At 41.5% G+C, this 19785-nt stretch overlaps 1 protein-coding gene across 1 annotated transcript in view; it reads right to left on the reverse strand.

Annotated features, from left to right (window-relative positions):
• Nucleotides 1–19785, reverse strand: part of IL16 (interleukin 16) — a gene marked incomplete at its 5' end in the record, with an annotated part of 38803 nt that overhangs the window by 12312 nt on the left and 6706 nt on the right. Inside the window, 9 exons of the mRNA XM_082321331.1 lie at nucleotides 1044–1161; nucleotides 2202–2415; nucleotides 2509–2582; nucleotides 2799–2913; nucleotides 4293–4403; nucleotides 6541–6683; nucleotides 7134–7227; nucleotides 9511–9619; nucleotides 10340–10476. Of these exons, the coding sequence (XP_082177457.1) occupies nucleotides 1044–1161; nucleotides 2202–2415; nucleotides 2509–2582; nucleotides 2799–2913; nucleotides 4293–4403; nucleotides 6541–6683; nucleotides 7134–7227; nucleotides 9511–9619; nucleotides 10340–10476 (1115 nt within the window). The remainder of the gene's footprint in view (nucleotides 1–1043; nucleotides 1162–2201; nucleotides 2416–2508; nucleotides 2583–2798; nucleotides 2914–4292; nucleotides 4404–6540; nucleotides 6684–7133; nucleotides 7228–9510; nucleotides 9620–10339; nucleotides 10477–19785) is intronic.

The following is a 19785-nucleotide window of genomic DNA, read 5'->3' on the forward strand; positions in this document are numbered from 1 at the left end:
GTTACAGAAAATAGAATAGGAATGAGTTGGACGCCAAGGTTTTTTTGATCTAACTGCCTTGTTGCATGCAACCTTTGAACTTTCTTCACATTCAGCTATGCACACTTTGTGATCTTTCTGCTGTATGCAGCTCAGCTGCTCTTCCACCTACATCTTCCTTCCTTCCTTTCAAGCTAACACTTCACTTCTCACATCTTTATGGTCTGCTAGTGTAATTTAAGGTCAGAAAGGATGTTCTGTTTCTGCTACATACGAATAACTTGTCACTAGAATTTTTCTATTAACAAACTATTGTTCTTCTGCTGACTGCTAGACTGAATCTTTCCAGATGAAATCAAATTTGGCCCACGTGGAAACAGACTGCCCTTCTCTGCTCTACTGCAAATACCCATATATATACCATATAAGAGGCTGACTGAAGGCACTGATTCATATCATACAAACTTTCAAATAGTGTAAGACCACGGTTCTTTCAGCTAAAGTCTTAGGCATATAGAGAGGAGGGTTACAGAGCAGCTAAAGTTAAATTAAAAAGCATTCAGTAAAAATGCTGTGTTCTGTTCAATTCTAAATATGTTCAACACCACTAATTGGTCGTAAATCTTACAAAGTGAATTTCTACATTCCCACTAAAGCTCATTTCAGCAAATCTGTGTTTCTGTTGGGCAAGAAGGGATAGAATTTGAGGAGCTTGTGTAAGGAAAAACTAGTGCTGAAACAAGCCAGAATATGCCATATGTTTGGGTTTTTCCAGATACTTTCTCATTTGGAAATCTCGTCCAGGAAGCATGCTATATGCTTCTCTAAGACCTCCAAAGCTAGCCCAGCCTGGATGAGAGACAATAATTTCACTGGGTTGCTATATATCTGGAAATCCCACATATCCTAAATATGCATGCTCAAACCCTCAGGATAGCACATATGCTTTAAATCCAAAATTCCCAGAAAGCACTAGACTTCCTTCCCAAACAGGTCAAAAATAAACCCATAAAACAGAGCAATGAAAAAATGTGGCATAAGACAGACACTCTTTCTCATCCTACCTGAGTCTCCCATCCATGTGTGCCACTGAGCCTGGTGAGAGGGTGTGAATAAAAATCCCTGAAATACACTGGAAGTAAGGAATGCTACATAACCCGATTCCAAGGCCAACACCTGGCTCTGAAAGAATTAATAATAATAAAAAAGACATAAGAAGCAGTCAAACCAAACCATTGGAGAGACCTTTTTTTAAAACTGTCTTCAATTTAATTATTTTTTTCTATACAAACCAGAAACAAAGTCTTGTGTTCAATATTAGCTGCTGCTCCTACTGCTCTTTTCTTTTTTTGTTTTCTATTTTTTTTACCCTCATGATTGAAGTGAGTGCATACCAATGTTGCTTGTGGGGTTCCAAGATCTGTTTTGCAATTCATTACCAGTGTGTCACAGACACAATGCAATGCAGGTTTATTTTGCAAAATATCTGTCATTACAGAAGAATTCAAATGACTTTACAAGGAGACAGAATAGAAAAAAAAAAAAAATTAAGCATGTGTGGTTATTGTTTGCTATATCATCTCAATCCCCTTTCTGTTTTATATAATACAGCTTAAGGTTTTTGTGAATTTACCCCCTTTGCTCTGGACAATCACTCTGATGTCAGATCCCATACTGTGTGTTTGATAAATCATACTGTTACCTCAGAGAGACGTTGCTTTGTTTGTTGCTTTGATGTTCCCATATTTAAAAGTTTATTTCATTCTGCCAGTGTTTGTTTATAAACAGAAGATGATGACAGTTGGAGAGGAGGTGAAAGAACTACAAGAAGATATAGATATGTATTTTATATGCTTTTAAGCCTTTTCAAGAATGAAATGAACTGCTTGCATAATTATGGGTAAGAGTTGCATAGCCTGCTTAATAATTGGTAGTTGCCAAGAGGTTTACTTTTTCACATGAAGTATATCAATGTGACTCTAATGCTTGAGTGCAAAAAAATGAATGATTGGCTCTTGAGGACAGATGGTGTTCAAAATTCTGCTGTTGATAGATAGTTGTTAGCACTGGCAGGCACCAAGATCTAATTTAGTGTATTAAAAAAAAAAACTTAGTTCAGGAAAAGAATCAGGTTAGTGAGGAAAGACATTCAGAGAGCAAAAGAACAGTGTTTTGTCAATCAGTGCCTTGTTTGCCAGTGCTCAGTTAATTTTAGCACTTACCTTTGTTTAGGGTAACTTCCATTATGACCCTGTCATTGGGCTTCGTAGCATTTAATGAGAATGCTGCACTTTCTGAACTGAAAGAGCTGTTTTCTTTGGTTATGCACGTACTAGAGCTCAGTGACTGACACAGGTGGGGTGACAGACAGCTGGAAGCAGAATGAGGCGTGCTGAAGCTTGTCCTGACTGTAAGTGTCAGAAGACCCTTTTTGGCCTGCTAGAAAGAGAAGAGAATGAATGAATGGGTTGAGTTCACATGCATGTTTTGTGTAAAGATAGAAATTGTTCTGGAAGGAGAGTACGTAACCTTGAATTTTTGTAAAGCATCATGATGTGTTAATCCATGCATGGATTCTCCATTCAGTTCCAGGATTTCATCACCTGTTTTTAAAGAGAAAAATTGTACTATGTTACTATGACTGTATTGTGCAATAAGTTACATGGTACATACATGTACTCAAAAAGAGTCTTGCAAATTCAATAACGGATGCAGGGTAAAAGTCACTTATGGCTCGTTTCAGCTTCACTTTAGTCTGCCTTTAGGTATCATTCTTTGGGAATCTGGAGTGGGCAAGGGAGAGAAGAGGGATTTCCCACCTTCTTGTAGCCTTCCATCAGCAGCAGCAGCTCCACCAGGAAAGATGGTTTTGACATAGATGCCTATTGGTCCATAAATGCTGTCTTTCCCTCCAACAATACTGAAGCCCAAACCCTAATTTATGGAAGAAAAATAGTGTGAGAGAACCCGTGTTCAGTTCTTATAATAGTTCATTTGCAGTTTCTTCTGTGTTACCTACATGGGCAATAGTAGTCAACGAAGTAGTATAATCCATGAAAAAATAGTCAACCACATGCCAGTAGTAAAAGCAAATGAAAATTTCAGCAGAATACCCTCATAATTTACTTTTTGTTTGTTGCAATCAATTAATTCACTATTGTAAACACACAGGAAGGTATCTAAATTCTTTTTTTTTGTCCCTTGAACCAACAAGCAGCCTTGAGAGATTAATTTATCTGTTCTCCTTAATTTCCTCCCCATAAATGAGATTGATAAAAAACACCATATAAGATCTTGATATTACTGATAATTTCAGACACATAGATGGAGATCTCATGGAGATATTTCTCTCTTACCCTCTACCAAACAGAGTTAATACATGTTGTAAGTTTAAGCAACACCAATAGACCTTTGTAGGTAGATACTTCTCATCTACCTATTCTTTGCCCTTCCTCTCCTTATATAAAAGTCAAACACTACCTGCTACCATTAGAAGGATGTTACAAGACTAATTCACACCTCTGAAGCCATTTAACGTCCCTCAAATGAAAAGTGAAAGTACTGTGCTGATGACATCCTCATAGGCTCCCAAAATATAGGTAACAAATGATTATTTTTTAAATGACGATGATGATACTGGATGGAATGATTTCTGAGAGTCATCTCACAGCTTAAATAGTTATAAATAAAATATTAAATATTTTAAATTAAAAGGTTATTAATGAACAAATTTAGAACCTTATTCAACAAGTTTAAAAGCTATGTGTTTAAGTTCATAGCTTCTGTATTCTCTTTTTAAGCCTCTTCAGTGACGTTACTTTTGTAGCTACTACTATCTTCTGTCTTTCTCCAGATTTTATTGTGGTTTTTACAAATGTTTTTGCTTTTTATTGAGGTCATCTGTGTTCCTTGTAGCTCTTGTTTTTCTTTTCAACAGAACTGTCTTTATGGCTCAACTCTGACGCTAAGGAAGCTCTAAGGTTGCTATGCTAGTGCAACTTACGGATGACACAGAGTCTATGACTTCAAGCCTACCTCCAGATGCCAAAAAGGGTAGCAGTGAATGTCAGTGTTGGTGTTGCTAGCTTGATGTGGATATGTTATTAGAACCTGAAGACTGTACTTCAGCAAAGAGATACTTCAGAAGGTTAAGAAGCAAGTGATGATAACTAATCACTCCTGGCAAAGCCTGGATATGAATTGGCAACCCAGAATTAGCAATCTTAATACCTGAAGTCACTTCCCTGCACTTTGCAGCTTGCATTTGTGAAATGAAGTAAAACGCTATGGTAAATCAACAGAGCCAGTCTCACCTTCCCTTGTCCTTTCATCAATACGATGTTTGAGATAACTGAAGCCTGTGAGCCACAGGATGTGTGCACTAGCTGTGCTGTACTTAGTGATCTAGATGGCCTGGAAATTGCCTGTGAACATAAAAAAAAAAAAATCATTTTAATGAAGAATCATAAATTCTTGGACAAACATTAGGACAACTTCTCTATTTCAAATTTTCCTCCTTATAACTGATGTTACTAGAGATTAAAAAAAAAACTTCTCTCTAATTTTCAGAAGTCACTTATTATTCAGACAATCACTGCTCACTGAAATTGTCCTGCAGTGACTAAACTAGAGCAAAACTAGAATGTTGGCCCTTGAAGCGGTATGAAGATATATTTGTGCTCTTGCTTGATTCTCCATGCCAAAATCCCATTTGTGGTCATTAGGGGTCCTAAACAAGTGTTATCGTATTTGCCTCTAAGAACTGAACTAAGAAACAAGAAATTCTAACTCCTGCCCTCATCTTGTCACTAAATAACTTTATCTTGGGACATATAGAACCTGTTTTCAGCCTTTCCCCCAAAATATGAATTAGTGCTCACAAAAGTTCTTCAGACTGTGAACTACTCTGCACTGCCTCCATTAAGCTACCACATAGGCTTCTTTCTACTGCCGAAAGACATGAAGCACATCCTTTTTGCTTGATAACCAAGGTAAGCAATTTCTCAGTGCTTTTCCTTCCTCCATTCCACAGATAGTGGATTTCTGAACTCCAGCCCCTGAGATTTGACCCATTTTAATGAACCTTTAATTAAATATTTAATTAAAACCTCCTACTTGAACATGGAATTGGGTATTACAAACTAATTTAAGCACTGACAAAAGTCATTACCTAAAGCTAACTATGCATGAAGTTCAGCAGGGCCAGAGTTAATTGCACTCATTACAAGTCCAAGCGAGTTCAACACCTTTTTTAATGCAGCAAAATGAAACTAACAGGTGTTGAAGTGTGTGGAACATCAGCCAAAATTTCAGCTACTGCATATGTGAGAAAATAAGTCTCAATTTTGACATGAAAACAAGATTATTTATTCAACGTGTGATTGGGAACATGATTAAGAGGGAAGTGTCTATGCAATAGTATACCTCTGCCAGATCAGGGTGATTGCTTATTCCGTTGTGGGTCTTCTGAATCTGAAATTGGAAGTTTTCACGTTTCTTTTGCTTCTGTGTGAGGTATTTGTGTGTGTGGTGGGTAACGATACCCAAAACTAGGATGTCACCAAAGAGCCTCTGACAACAGGCAGCATCTGCCACGCGGGACCTTCAAGCAGGAGGAAGCCCAGCAAATCCCTGAGGGTCTGTCTGTCTGTCTGTTGTTCGGTTGGGGTCTGTGCTCCAGTTTGACACCTCCTCACCCCCGTTAAAGGCCTAGGTCAGGCTGTGGTGCCCCCAGGGTGAGGGACTGGCCAGGAAAAGGCAGGGGAGCAGCGGTGAGTCCCTCAGGCAGGATGGGAGGTGGCAGCCGAGTGTAAGGATCTCCACCTCCATCTCCCCACTCCAGGCTTGAGCCTGGGGACCTGCGGCCATAAACACCCCCACCCTCTCTACCCTGCCCAGCCTCCACTCTCCCAGCCTGTGGTGAACTGCTTGTCGTCCGTCTGGATAGCAAGGGACTGTCAGTCTCTAGCCTGCATTAATGGGGTTGTTTAAATGTGGCCGACTCACTGTGGAGCAGAAAGCAGGAGGCCTCACACAGCCAGCATAGCTGGGGGCAGTGACTACCAGCCATGAGGCGAGTCCATACCTGCTTGTGGCCACGGCTGGGCCAACGGAGGTGACTCTGGAGGCTCGTGACGGCGGGGCCCAAAGCTCAAGCTGGGGTTTTATCGGCCATGTGCACAGAGCATCTCCACGGCCAGCAGCAGGGAGATGCCCAGGAAGGGCCTCTTCAGCGGTGAGCTCTGAGGCGGCTCCGGGTGGCTACCAAGGTGGTGCAAACCACACAGGGGGATTTACACACACTGTAAAACCTGCTGGGGCAACGGGAGGGAGAAGCTGCTGAAGAAATGGGGGTTTGCTGGCACAGAGCCTTTCCCACTCTCCTACTCCTCGCAGAGGAGGGATGGGGTTAAAAAGTGGAGGAAGCAGAGTACACCACCTTCCCTGACAGGGCCTGCAAGGAAGGTAGGTTTTGGCGGGAAAGTGACTGCCAAGGTGATTGAGAGATTCTTATTGGAGACAGTTTTGTCTGTTTTTCAGGTGATTTCCTGTAGCACTTACTGGGGTTCTCCCTCCAGAGCAGTCCAGCTGTTGGGAAAGAGATTTGCGGCTGGTGTGGAGAGTGTGGGGCTGCCGGTCTCTGAAGGGCACGGCTTTCCGGGGCACCGCGCAGTCCATCTCCCCCATCCAGTACGGGTTTACAGCTGTCAGATGTGGGGAGAGAGGCTGGGTTATTTCTCAAGCGTTGGACATTTCTGCACATTAATTTTATCAGGTAAATGCTACTTAGAAATGTTTTTCCTTTTGTAAATCTCTCTGTGAAGGGAGTGTTCTTTTCAATCCTCACTGTGGGGACAGCCATTACTGTTAAATATAGTAAAGAGCAAACATTCCCTACCAAAAGAGCATTGGCCTATTTAGAATACACCTTAAAAAACATAAAATGGAATACTTATGCACAAAACCTCTGACTGTAGGATATTGTGAATATAAAAGCTGATGCTTTTATGTATTCAGCAATTCTTAGCTAAGGATCCCAGACTAAATTTGGACAACAGCTGCAGTTTCTTTCAACACCGCAGTACCATCACACGATGAAGTGCTGTGCACTCCCTGAATATTACAAGAGAAAAGATTACTTCTTTGCAACTTACTGGCTGAGTTACTGCGAGTCCGTTGACATGCAGCTTTACTGTGCAGAAAACCATTTTGTATTTCCAAAGGCCTTTCCTTACAGTTTGGCGTTTCCTAAAAAAAAAAAAAATATTGTTGCTATGCAAGAAATTCTTGAAAGTGATCTAAAGTTAAAAATAACATTTCTCCTAATTTGGCCTGGACAAATTTCAGCCTGAATCAAAAAAACATGGAGCAAGATTAATTATTTAAAATAAATAAGATGATAAAGGAGAATGCAGCTCAAAACTTTACTATAAAATGATTATTACTTGCTAAAGTAGTAAGATAGAAATAGATTCTGGTCTTTAGTTAAAATGGACAGAAAATTAATGGGACACTCCCAGTTGGTTCAGACAGACTAATATTTTGATGTATGGCTAAACTGTAGCCATGCTTGTCTAATTCCTGGAGACAACTGGTGCTTTTGGGTACTTAGTCTCCATCACCTTAGAAGGGCGTTATTTTCTAAAGGAAAATTCTTAGGCCCAGCTTTGCAATGGTGGATAGGTGTCTAACTTCTGATTTCAGAAGGATGTTTTTTACTCAAAATACGATCTGGGTGTTTAAAAACCTTTCAGGTCTAGGCTTTAGTGTTTTCCAAAAAGTCAGCCCCTTCTACTTGGAAACTCTTAGTTGCTTTGGAAAATATGGCCACTAATTCTACATTTAAAAACTCGTAGATAAAACATTCAGGTTTCTAAATGAAGGTTTTTAGAACAGTTTGAAAATAAATGATCACATCTGAATAACAGTTGATGTTAGGAATGATTTCTGGATGTGTATGGTTCCTGAAACTCCTGCTTCTGTTGTGACATGGGGAATGACATTGATCCTGAACGAATCACAGTTAAAGGAAGAACATTACTAAATACAGACAGCATATGAAAACTGATTGAAATACGGTAAACCTCCAGCTATAAAAGGGCTTTGCTCAGTGATATTCTTCAGGGGTTAAGAAGGCCACAGGAGCAGCATCAGGGCAGGATCTGTATGTTCTAATCTGTCCGGAGCTAACCAAGACAAACACTTTCTTCCAGAAGTCTGACTTTAATAGTGCTCTTTGGAGATACCTCAAGAACTAATGAATGATAATTTTCCTCTTCGACAGCAGGTGGAGGCATTGCCAAGTAGCAAAATCCTGCTAGGGCTTTTGAGTCCCATTCCCCTGGGGAACTCTTCAGAATAAGAAATGCAGAGAAGATCCTTAAAGAGGCATTTTGAAAATGATTTTGCAGTGTTTCCCTTACCAAGCTAGCTAGCTTGAAAAGCCTTTGCTATTAACCCTTGACTAATTTGGTACAGGCTTGTTTTAAATGCACAGTTCACCTGGCTGCCCCTTGGGTGGTACTATGCTACAAAAGTTTAATCTAGTTAATCTCGGGACACCTAGGCATTTAAAGGAGAAAAAATAAACAAAAAACTTGGCAGAATCCAGCAGACATCTGGGGGAGACTGTTCACTGCCATCCTAGAAAGAGGCACACTCAGACCTGATAGCAGCTTCAGTCTGGGGTGTTTTCTCAGTCTAGGATTATACCAGAGCTTTCTGTGTGACCCATTTGCAGATAACAAGCAGAAAGTGCCTTTTTTCCATGAATATCGAGATCTGAAGCCTGCAATAAATCTCTGGCTGAGCTCTACTCTCTTCAAAGTGGTAAATGTGTTGTAGGGGACTAACTCTTTCCAGTCATCATCCTCGAATTTCCTCCAGAATTTGCAACGGAAAAGCCTTTGGTGGCATCTAGTTTGAGGTGGGGATGAGAGGACAAGAAGCCTGAAATGAAATGTGTCTAATCCAATGAAATGGTCTCTCTGAAGGAAAGGTCAAAAGGGTTTTCCACTGAAAGATTTGGTGATAATCTGGGGTTGCTGACTTGTTAATTCTGCCTCCTGTTTCCCTCTCTCTGTGGCAGGCTCCAGCAACATTCACCATGGGAATTTTCTAGCTATAGATCCTAGATCCACAAAACTACTTCAGTACAGGGCCTGCTGTCTGGCTTCTGGATTCATGGATCCTTCCCTTAAATCCACCTCTGCCTTTGCTCAGCTTCCAAATGGAAAATTAACATTGGCAAGCTATGTGTTTCTAAAAGGAGGGGTTATACAGTCCTTGCTAGAATTTCCCAGGGCCTTGGCCTCCCCATAGCCTCTGTTTATCTGGGAAAAGGCTATGCTGAAAGTCACCAGAGTCTGACCACAAGAGGTCTGGGGTTTTGTCAGGAAGGGCAAAACCATGTTCTTCAAATATCTGATGCACGAATTCCCCTTCTTGCTCAAGTAAATGTCAACTCACCCCACAGTTGTGGGAGGGGACCACAGTTTTCATGCTTACTTTGTTAGCCATCATGGTGTTCACCAACCGTGTTGTTGGGTGAATTAGAGATTCAGCCTCCTTGCTGGACAGATCTTTAAGTGATTGTCCATTTGATGTTAACAGTTCACCCCTTGGGCTCAGACAACCATCCCTTAAAAAAAGAAAAAAAGAACACATTTGCATATCATTTTACAAAGAACAATATGGCACTATTGTGCTACGTGTCTCACTAACTGAGGTGTCGGCTGCAGTCCTCCCTTTGCCTTGAACAGAGCTGCCATGAGATGTCTTGACGTGTGATACACCCCATCCCCTGCTAGGATTTTTTCATGTTGCTGCTCTCTTCTGCTTAGTCCTGGTGATCAACGGCTGCCTTTCCACATATAGCTTACATCCAGGCTAAGATGACAGCACAGAATAGCCCAAGACAGGCAAAATATTCCTCCTTTCTCACTGTCTTGCATTTGCAAGTTGATCAGAGACTGACTGTACACTTTAGTCCCTTTCAGGGACTTTGGCTCATATTGCTTTCCAGTGGCCTTGCTAGGCTGGTGACATCTGATGTTGCCCTTTAATAGGGCAACTAGGAAAACACCGTTTGAAAACTTAGTGTTATGTACAGTCTTTCATTCTTCCAGGTTTCATTTCTTCATGTAACTGAGAAGCATTAAATTCATGAATGGTCACAGTTTTATTTTTCTAGAATCTTGACCTGTCTCTCCAACTGGAAGCGTTGTAAGAAATGATTCCCAAACATCGCTGTCTTTCTCTGAAACTGCGCTTTGAGGCACAGCTTGTCACAGAAAGCTGGTCATGCAAAATCCGTGCAAATGGCTCTCTAATAAGCTTGCTGACTGCACATGTACTGTACCTGTTTGCTGCACCGCCAGCTGGCACGTGGCTGCCTGTGAACCCTTTCCAGAGAGATGCACAGTTCGGACTCCTAGAAAGCTTGATTCCTGAGCTGCTGTTCTCTGTGGTTGTGCACAGCCTGCAGATGCAGCTGTCCTGATTCAGAAGATGAAAGGTTGCATGAAAGAAAATGTACCAAGGATGTTAAAAGTTACTTACAGTTATCCTGAGCCTTTTTAAGAAATGCAGAAAATGTTCCTGTTCTTAGAATCAGATTGCCTCCAAGTAGAACAGTAACAGGCCTTTAACACTGTGCAGTTGTGAAAGAATAATTGTATTACAGAGTCAGTGTTTAAAAGAAGTTGTTTTCCTTAGGACTTCAGTGGCTTCTGGCTACAAGAGGGAAGTATTAGAATAGAGTGCCCCTTTGCATAGAGGGGAAGAGAACAGATAATAGACTTTTCATAGTAACTGGATAAATTTTGCCTATGCTAACTATTACAAGAAAAGACAGGGAGGAAAATAAATATGTGCCAGAAGAGGAAAAATACTCTGGAAAACAGAAGAGGTCCGAATGGAAAATAAGTGTATACAAAACATCAGAAGCTCCGCCCCTGTTGCTGACTTGTTAAGTGGGGGCAGGGGAGCAGAGAGGACTGCAACAGTGGAAGATTTTTTTTGTCCACTCCAGACTGGTTGAGGTTGCTGGAGTCTGTGTGTTGCATCTGGGAACTAATTGTAAGCACATTTTTAACACAGTTGTGAATCATTAACATATGGCTATACAGAAAGAGAATGTCTTAAGTCATATGAGTAAGTAAAGCGAAGAATGGCTTGACTAAGCACATGAAGGACAACACATTTGTCTAGCAAATATACTCCTGCAGCACAAATGCATGAACACTTAAAAATTCTGAAGGACAAGGAAAGCTGGAAAAAGTTAGCACGCAATTTCTTTTTCATTTGCTTAGTAAATCTCCTAATTCAAGTATTCACTTGTTCTGCTCCCAGCTGAACCCACCTCCTCTGCCCTCGCGCCTCTCCATACTCCACATAGTGAAGAGGGCTCTCAGTGTATCCTGGATCCAGGCTTGTTCCCGAGAGATTTGTATGACTGAGGTATAGATTTCTGAAGGGGAGGCAAATTTCATATGTTAGGACAGGCCACAAAATATAGCAGTGGTCAACTGTCTGTATTGCTCCTGGGTCCCCTGGTCAGAGTGGCATGAACTATTTCCAGTAATCTGTAGTCCTCTGACAGCACAAGCAAAGCTATGTAATCACCTTCTTCACCATCAGTAGGGCTTCATTTCTGCCCTAAGCAGAGCTCATCCAGCCCTGAGGGTTAGAATCATTATGCCCTTTCACCACAAATCAATAGGGATCACATCATACCTGACTTACAGCAAACATAAACTTCAAATTTACAGCAATGTCAATAAAGGTCATTATCTTCCAGGCTGACTGTTGAAGCCTGGCTCCCATTCTGAGACCTGCCAGAGTAAATCTAAGGCTGTGAATGAATTAAGTATTTAACTTCGAGCCCGAGGCTCACTGCAGGCTGAATTCAGTAGGTAATGCATAAGGGCTATACTTGTATTGACTGACTTGTTAACTCTGTGGGTTTGCTTGCATTCCAGATTGTCTGCCATTAATGAGGAGAGTCTGAATTTTACGAAGCCTCCTTTGTTCATGAAGAGTGCTTCTAGTGAGTAACAAGTAAGTGTATAAGCATGGACAGAATTTTATTTTCAACCAGTTTATTTGAACTCTAGTATTAGTTTTGGAGCTTCTATATTTACTTTTCACCCAAGGTAAATATCTTGGGAAATACATACTTGAAATAAGGACTACATTATGTTCTTTTTTATCTTATGGCGGTGCTTTGAAGTCTTTGGCATGGTAACAAAATAAAGATTAGAATTCTGATGTCTCAAAATTTCGGATCTTGAGTAGCAAAAAATGTGAGCTACCTTTTCTGTTTATTTGCATTGGTGCTTTGTTTTAGGTATCCGTAAGAAATTACAGGCCAGATTCTGCATACATGAAGCTCACAGGGTTTTCAATAGGGTAGTGTGCTTGTTCTAAAACATGAGAAATGTACAATAGATATTAAAGGTAGCAAATTATTCTGCTGGTTGGCTGAGTATTTTGAGACCTGAGCTGATCATGGATTGGGGCTGTTGTGAAAGAATAATTGTATTACAGAGTCAGTGTTTAACAGAAGTTGTTTTACTTTTTTTCTGTAGTCAGAATGCAAGTTTTGACTTGCCAACTTCTCTTCTTAGGAGCCCTTACTCTTGTGTACTGCTCCCTTGAAATATCTATGTATCCTCTCACAGATACTGGTCAGGGACACACACAGAACTTTACATAGCTGTTCTCCATGCTTCATTTTTTTTCTTGATTTTAACTTAATGCTGGGCCTTTTCAGACTGTCCCTAACTCATTTCTGTTAAGAGCACAGTCATGCTTATGCCCTTCCTATAACTTGTTCACAGTGTACAGCTGCTGTGTTCATGGTGTTTATAAAAATCTTCATAATTAATTGTCCAAAAGTCATTTGGCTCTCATCAGTTTCACAGGACATCACAGAGTGCAGTGGGTTTGGCTCCGAGGTTTTTCATTGCAGCACCATTTAAGTCCTTTGGGGAAGACATCGTATTTTGTACAGTGGGACACAGGCCAGGCTGGAAATTCTGGGTTGTATTGAGACATAAATGTGAAATGACACCAAATAAAACCTGATATGAATATTCTTTCCAAGAGCAATAAGTTGCATGTACTTAGTCAGAAGGAAAGTAGAGGTTAAATCTATTGTACGCTGCAGAAAAATCTTGGGAACAATTTTTGTTTAAATCTGTAGTCATCTTACCAAGTTGGGCTACATTTCAAATAAGCTCTGTGTGTCAATCGTTTCTGCAATTCATTTACGTGAAAAAATTATAGGGCTGTAGGGACGTGTGGCAAATATCTGTATGTTGCCAGCATCTGCACTTTTTTGGGTCCTGGATATAGATCACTATAGTCACATCCAAGTTATTGCAACATGACAGAAAATTAATAAAAGCTGTTCTTTAGAAAAATAAACATTTGATCAATTCATATGCCAGCAGTCAATTTGCTTTGGGTTTTGTTCTTTAATATCTTTTATTTCTTGTCTCACTTATTATTTTATGCATAGAAATATTGCTGATCATTCCAAGAATAAAGACAGTGTTGATTTTGCATCCTCCTCCTTTTTAAAGTGTCCTGCTCATTTTGAAAGGTGATTTATAGCTCTGAATGTAGTGACTGCTGAAAATTTGCTGAAAATAAGGTTGGCAGATTTGGTGTGTGGGCAGGTGGATTCTAGGTTAACCTTGCCTACTCATTATTAGAACATACGTTTAAACGCATATTTGCTGTCAGTGAATAAAATGTCTCTGCTTATAAGGGGTTTTGCCACTGAGCACTTGAAGACTCTGGGGAAACTTGTATCTGCCTTATAATATCCACTCATCTCTCTGAAAACAAAATGAAGAAAGTCTGTGGGGAGTGAGTGCATTATAAACAAAATTTGTCTTTAAACTGAATCTGCTTGGCTGAAAGATAAAAATCAAAGGTGAATTTCAAGAGCCTTCTTGAACGCATTTTTGTCACAGGTGAGAGCCGATTATTTTTTCATGTGTTTAGTTCTGGAAAAGTAATTTGCATGTCCAGGCCAACTGTCTCCTGCTCCCCTTTTTTTGTCATGTAAAATGCAAAGCTTCTGAGGATGTTTTTCTCTCTGCCATTTAAAAGATTTCTTTTTCCTTCATGCTCTTGTTAGACAGTTCTAGCCCAGAGTCCTGTCTCAAAACATCTAATTCCAGATGTTGTTTAGAAATAAGGGTAACCATGGCATCTGTGGAAAACTGTGAAAAACTTTTGTGCACTCCTAATGTAAGACACAGTAGTTAGATTGTCTGAAATGAAGTGTTATACAAGGCTAGTTCAAGTAAGGTCTTTGACTCAGTTAACCAAGCATATGACAATGAGCTGATTGACTGTTGTTTTAAAAAAGAAAAAAAAAAAAAAAACAACCATCCAATCAAAAAAAAAATCTAACAGCAGTAGAATAATGAATTTAAATATTTAGCTTTTCTGTCCTCCTGACTATGAAATGGCTGGGATTTCCAAGTGGAAGATTAAAAGAATACGGTCTTAGGGGATTTTCTTCAAGAAGTATTTTTCTCTGCATCAGTTCTAACAAAGAGAGGGCCAGAGTCTCTCTGGCATAAACTGACATGACTCCACTGATTCTGACATACCCTAGCCGATGCCTTGGTCTTTTCAAAATATTTATAGTAGATGTAATTCATTTTCCCAGCAGCATATTCCCTTTGCAATTAATAAAATGGTAGAAGCTAGAAAGCCTTTGTATGATGCAAGAAGCAGGGCATGGGATTCGGGTTCTGCCCTGGATAGACGATTCAGCACATCAGATGTTACTGATGGACCTTTCCACCCATCATCTGGCCTTTGGTATGTTTTTCTGGGAGCCTTTGCCCTGGCCCACATTTTGCAGCACACACTGTCTTAATATAACAGCTTCTTTCCCAACTTGCTCTGGGGATAACATGGCCCTGATATCACAAAAGCAAGGCCAGAAGACAAAGAGAGAATAAGTAGGAAAAGGGAGGAGAACACATAAATGTCTAAATAAATGCAGTCTTCTCTTCTGGCTTTGTTTTTCCATTCTGCCCATAGGCTCATGTTTGAGACATTACAGTCTGTTGCTGTAACACTTCTCCTGGTACCAAAGGGCCAGCAAACTGGTGTTTGCATAAAGGCGAGTTAATAAAAATATATTCTGGTGACGTCTAAAGGAGAAAAATGACCTTTTGCTTTTTTCCTCCTTCAAGCAGAGGGTCAGGAACCAAAGGAAGCAAGGATAGAAAAGTTTCTAGAACTGAGTGGAGCCATGCAGTCAGGCCAGCTTGGGTCCAATGTTTGCATAAAGAGTCAGCCCTTCCCTGTTATAGTTTATTCTAGATGCTATTTCAACCCTGCTACCAGCCCCTCTGGTTGATAACTCTTGGTGCTTCCCAGGGTGTTGGTGGTGCAGGAAAGAGGTAATGGAATGCTTCTTGAAGCAGCTCTCAAAACCAGCAGACTATTGTTCTCTGAAGAATAGGAGATGATATCATCTAGCCCTGTCTGTTCTCCCTACAACTGGCATAGTTTCAGACTTTGTAATGACATGAGCAGGCAAGGCCATCTTCCACAGTGTTTGCTGTGTCAGTGCACAAGGTATCAGACACTGATTGTAATTTTTTTGTTTTCTTTTCCTTTCAGGCCACTTGAAAATTGTGGATTTTGTGAGAAGCAAACTATAAAGGAGATCTGCTTGTTTATACACTGACAAGCTGGCTTTCCAGCTCTGTCCATACCAGACTAAAGCGTACCTCATCTTGGAAGCTAAGTGGTCTGGGAGCTGGCTGAACAGATGACACTGAGGTAATCCTGTGTGCTCTAGACGCAATGAGCAATAGTCAATATGACTGAATACACGGAAACCAAATGAATTAAAAGACTGTTTATCTGCTCTCATTGTTGCTGACAGTATATTAGAGAAGGGAGGGGAAAAAATCTTTGCTATTTAGAATGTATAATGAAAGGAGATACTTTGAAGAGGATGTAGAGATTAATGGATCAGACTGAGACATTCTTTCCCAGGTACTATCTTACAAAGCATAAGTTGTTATGTGCTATAAGATTTTGATAGAGCTTTTCTTTGCCTGGGTGTGCATGGTGATGTATTATTTGCTTCCAGTGCTTTCCTGCACCATCAGACAGGCAGAAGGAGAGAGATGGCTGGGAAGTTTATGAAGTGATAGTCCTTAGTGGAAAGATCTCTACTTGCCTTTCTGCTGAGCAACATGGAGATGAATGAAGCTGCGTTGCAACGCACAAAATGTGCTGAGGACACAGAAAAAAAGAAGGAAGAATGTGGCATTTGAGAGGAAGTGGGGAGTAGTTAGGTGATGCACTTTGGTGCAGATATGATTCCTTCACTACTCCTGACTGTTGCTTTATCCTCCCCTCACTTCACTTGCTTTAAAGTATTCCATGGTCAACTGTTCCCTCTTTTCCTGTCTTTGTAATTCCATGGTCTCTCTTCCCTCTCTGTTTCCTTTTTCCCAGATTGTCTCCTGTTTTCTTCCATTCTCTGTATGTCATGGCAGCAGCTTTTCTGTGACAAAAAATGACTGCAAATAGGGCTCCAGCAGGGAAGTGAGATATCTGTGGCAGTAGGGTAGGCTGAGGTCAAACGAGGACATAACCACTAAGAATTGTTACATAGGGCCCTATGTGATATACAGTGGCCATGTCTTGGCAGGATGTGAATGACCATCTGGTCATCCAAATGTCTGAGGTAACTGAATAGTTCACATGGATGTAGCACTGACTGAGGTTTTTGCCCTGAATGTAATGAACCACTGAATAATTGTTGATGGGCTCCTATTTAAGTCTTGTTTCAACCTTATTTCTTTCCACCTGTTATAACTTCTGTACAGATGAAAGGTCAATCCCTGCAGCTTTACGTGTTGAATGTGCCACCATGCCACATACTGTTGGAAAGAAGTTGCCTAGAAGGTGCAGCTATGAACTGAAACCCCTATCATCTGGTACTGCCCACATATCATCACAGTAAAAGTGGTAGGCAGCATCACAGTTAAATAATGTCCATCCTCTGCCCTTTTGGTGCACTAGTGGTGTAAATGCAGACTATGGATGCTTCAGTTAAAACAAAAATATCTGCACAGGTACGAGCCGGGTTTTTTGCATCTGTGGGCCAACTTTTGCAATACTCCTGACAAGAGCCAAATTTACCCAAGATACAAGGTTGTGGTCCCTTCACACACACATGCTAGCACTGCACTATGAGTCAGATGATGGACGAGCAGTGACATCAATTTGCAGTCCCACCCCGACCAGTGTAGTCCTATTGGCACCAAAACCTGTGCATATTTTGTTGAAAAGAAGAATGAACAAAAACCTGGTATCATCAGAATTTCAGCCTTCTGAAATTCTCTGCTGTATAATAAGATCTGAGTTCCAGCTCAAAGTCTTTTCTACAAGTAGTGCAATAAGAACAAAGTGTTTCTGTGGGGATTCTCTGGAGTCTAATATAGGTCGTGCTCATGCTGCAGTGCTTCCCTCAATGGCTACAGCAACATTTTCTATTGAAGACTGAAGTGAAAGGAACTGATGTCATGATGCATAGATGCCCTCTCTTCAAAAATCCTCCTTTTACCTCTCATTTCCTTGTTGTAAGTAGCACCTAGTTTCTCAGACTGTTAGTAATAGGACATAGGACTATTTGGGATCCTAAAAATTTTGGAATCAGGAAAATGTGCTTCTAATACATATGCGGATGTCCTGAAACACTGTTTGATTTGCTCGTGGTTTATGCAATAGAGAATCCCATGCAATCGGCAGAGTAAGGCTCAGAGAGATATTTAAGTTTTTGAACAGAAGAGAGGAACTAGTACTTGGAATACTGATGTTCCACGTTCCCCCTTAGCTCTGGCGAAGAAATGCCCAGGGATCATTAAATCACATGGGGCTTTTAAACATTCTTCTCTCCTTCCAATGTGACAGCAAAAATAAAGTTGCTCAGTTCTGTGGGACTTATTAGCACCTTCAGAGTCATGCTTAGGGCTGCAGGCACTGGAAAGCAGAAGAATAGTGGAATATCCTCAGCAACACCACAGAAAGAATGGAATTAATTTTCTTGAACAAAGAAAAGGATCCTTCAGCTCTGAGTCACACATCATGAATTTCTGAAGTGTCACACGGAGATGGAGAGTGTTACACTGGGACTTGAAAAATGCTTGTTGACTCTGTTCTTAAAGAGAGAGTTTTTAAGCTTAAGCTCTCACACACAGACACACGTGGTACAGGAAGATTGTTCTGACAGGTTTGTGCCATATGGAAGATAGAGATCACTGCTTTCATAATACAGGGCAAAGCCTCAGCAACAGTAGTACAGGATAAGGTCAATGTAGCTGTTACCAAAGTTCATCCTATGTAGCATGCTGAGATAAGACTTTTTAGAATCACTCACTGATCCATGACTCTGAAAGGTATGAAAGATTAGCAAGTAGTATCTGAAGAGGTTTATATTCCTATAAGAGCTCTGTAGAGGGAATTTCATAGAATCATAGAATCGTTAAGGTTGGAAAAGACCCTTAAGATCATCGAGTCCAACCATTAACCTATCACTGCCAAGTCCACCACTAAACCATGTCCTCAAGCACCACGTCTACCCGTCTCTGAATACCTCCAGGGATGGAGACTCAACCACTTCCCTGGACAGCCTGTTCCAGTGCCTGACTACCCTTTCGGTGAAGAAGGTTTTCCTAATATCCAACCTAAACCTGCCCTGGTGCAGCTTGAGGCTGTTTCATCTCGTCCTATCGCTTGTTACTTGGGAGAAGAGACCAACCCCCACCTCGCTACAACCTCCTTTTAGGTAGTTGTAGAGAGCAATAAGGTGTCCCCTGAGCCTCCTCTTCTCCAGGCTAAACAACCCCAGCTCCCTCAGCCGCTCCTCATAAGACTTGTGCTCTAGACCCTTCACCAGCTTCATTGCCCTTCTCTGGACACGCTCCAGCACCTCGATGTCCTTCTTGGAGTGAGGGGCCCACAACTGAACACAGTACTCGAGGTGTGGCCTCACCAGTGCTGAGTACAGGGGCACTATCACCTCCCTGGTCCTGCTGGCCACAGTATTCCTGATACAAGCCAGGATGCCATTGGCTGCCTTGGCCACCTGGGCACACTGCTGGCTTATGTTCAGGCAACTGTCAACCAACACCCCGAGGTCCTTTTCTGCGGGGCAGCTCTCCAGACGCTCTTCCCCAAGCCTGTAGCGTTGCATGGGCTGGTTGTGACCAAAGTGCAGGACCCAGCACTGAGCCTTGTTGAATCTCATACAGTTGGCCCCGGCCCAACAAGCCAGCCTGTCCAGGTCCCTCTGTAGGGCCTTCCTACCCTCCAGCAGATCGACACTTCCACCCAACTTGGTGTCATCTGCAAACTTACTGAGGGTGCACTCGATCCCCTCATCCAGATCATCATTGAAGATACTGAACAGGACCGGCCCCAACACTGAGCCCTGGGGAACACCACTCGTGACCGGCCGCCAACTGGATTTGACTCCATTCCCCACCACTCTCTGGGCTCGGCCGTCCAGCCAGTTTTTAACCCAGTGCAGAGTGCACTTATCCAAGCCGTGAGCAGCCAGCTTCTCCAGGAGAATGCTGTGGGAGACAGTGTCAAAGGCCTTACTAAAGTTCAAGTAGACAACAGCCACAGCCTTTCCCTCATCCTCTAAGTGGGTCACCTTGTCATAGAAGGAGACCAGGTTAGTGAAGCAGGACCTGCCTTTCATGAACCCATGCTGTCTGAGCCTGATCCCCCGGTTGTCCCACA

The sequence above is a fragment of the Platalea leucorodia genome (assembly GCF_965183815.1).
Source record: "Platalea leucorodia genome assembly, chromosome: 9".
NCBI classification, from domain to species: domain Eukaryota; kingdom Metazoa; phylum Chordata; class Aves; order Pelecaniformes; family Threskiornithidae; genus Platalea; species Platalea leucorodia.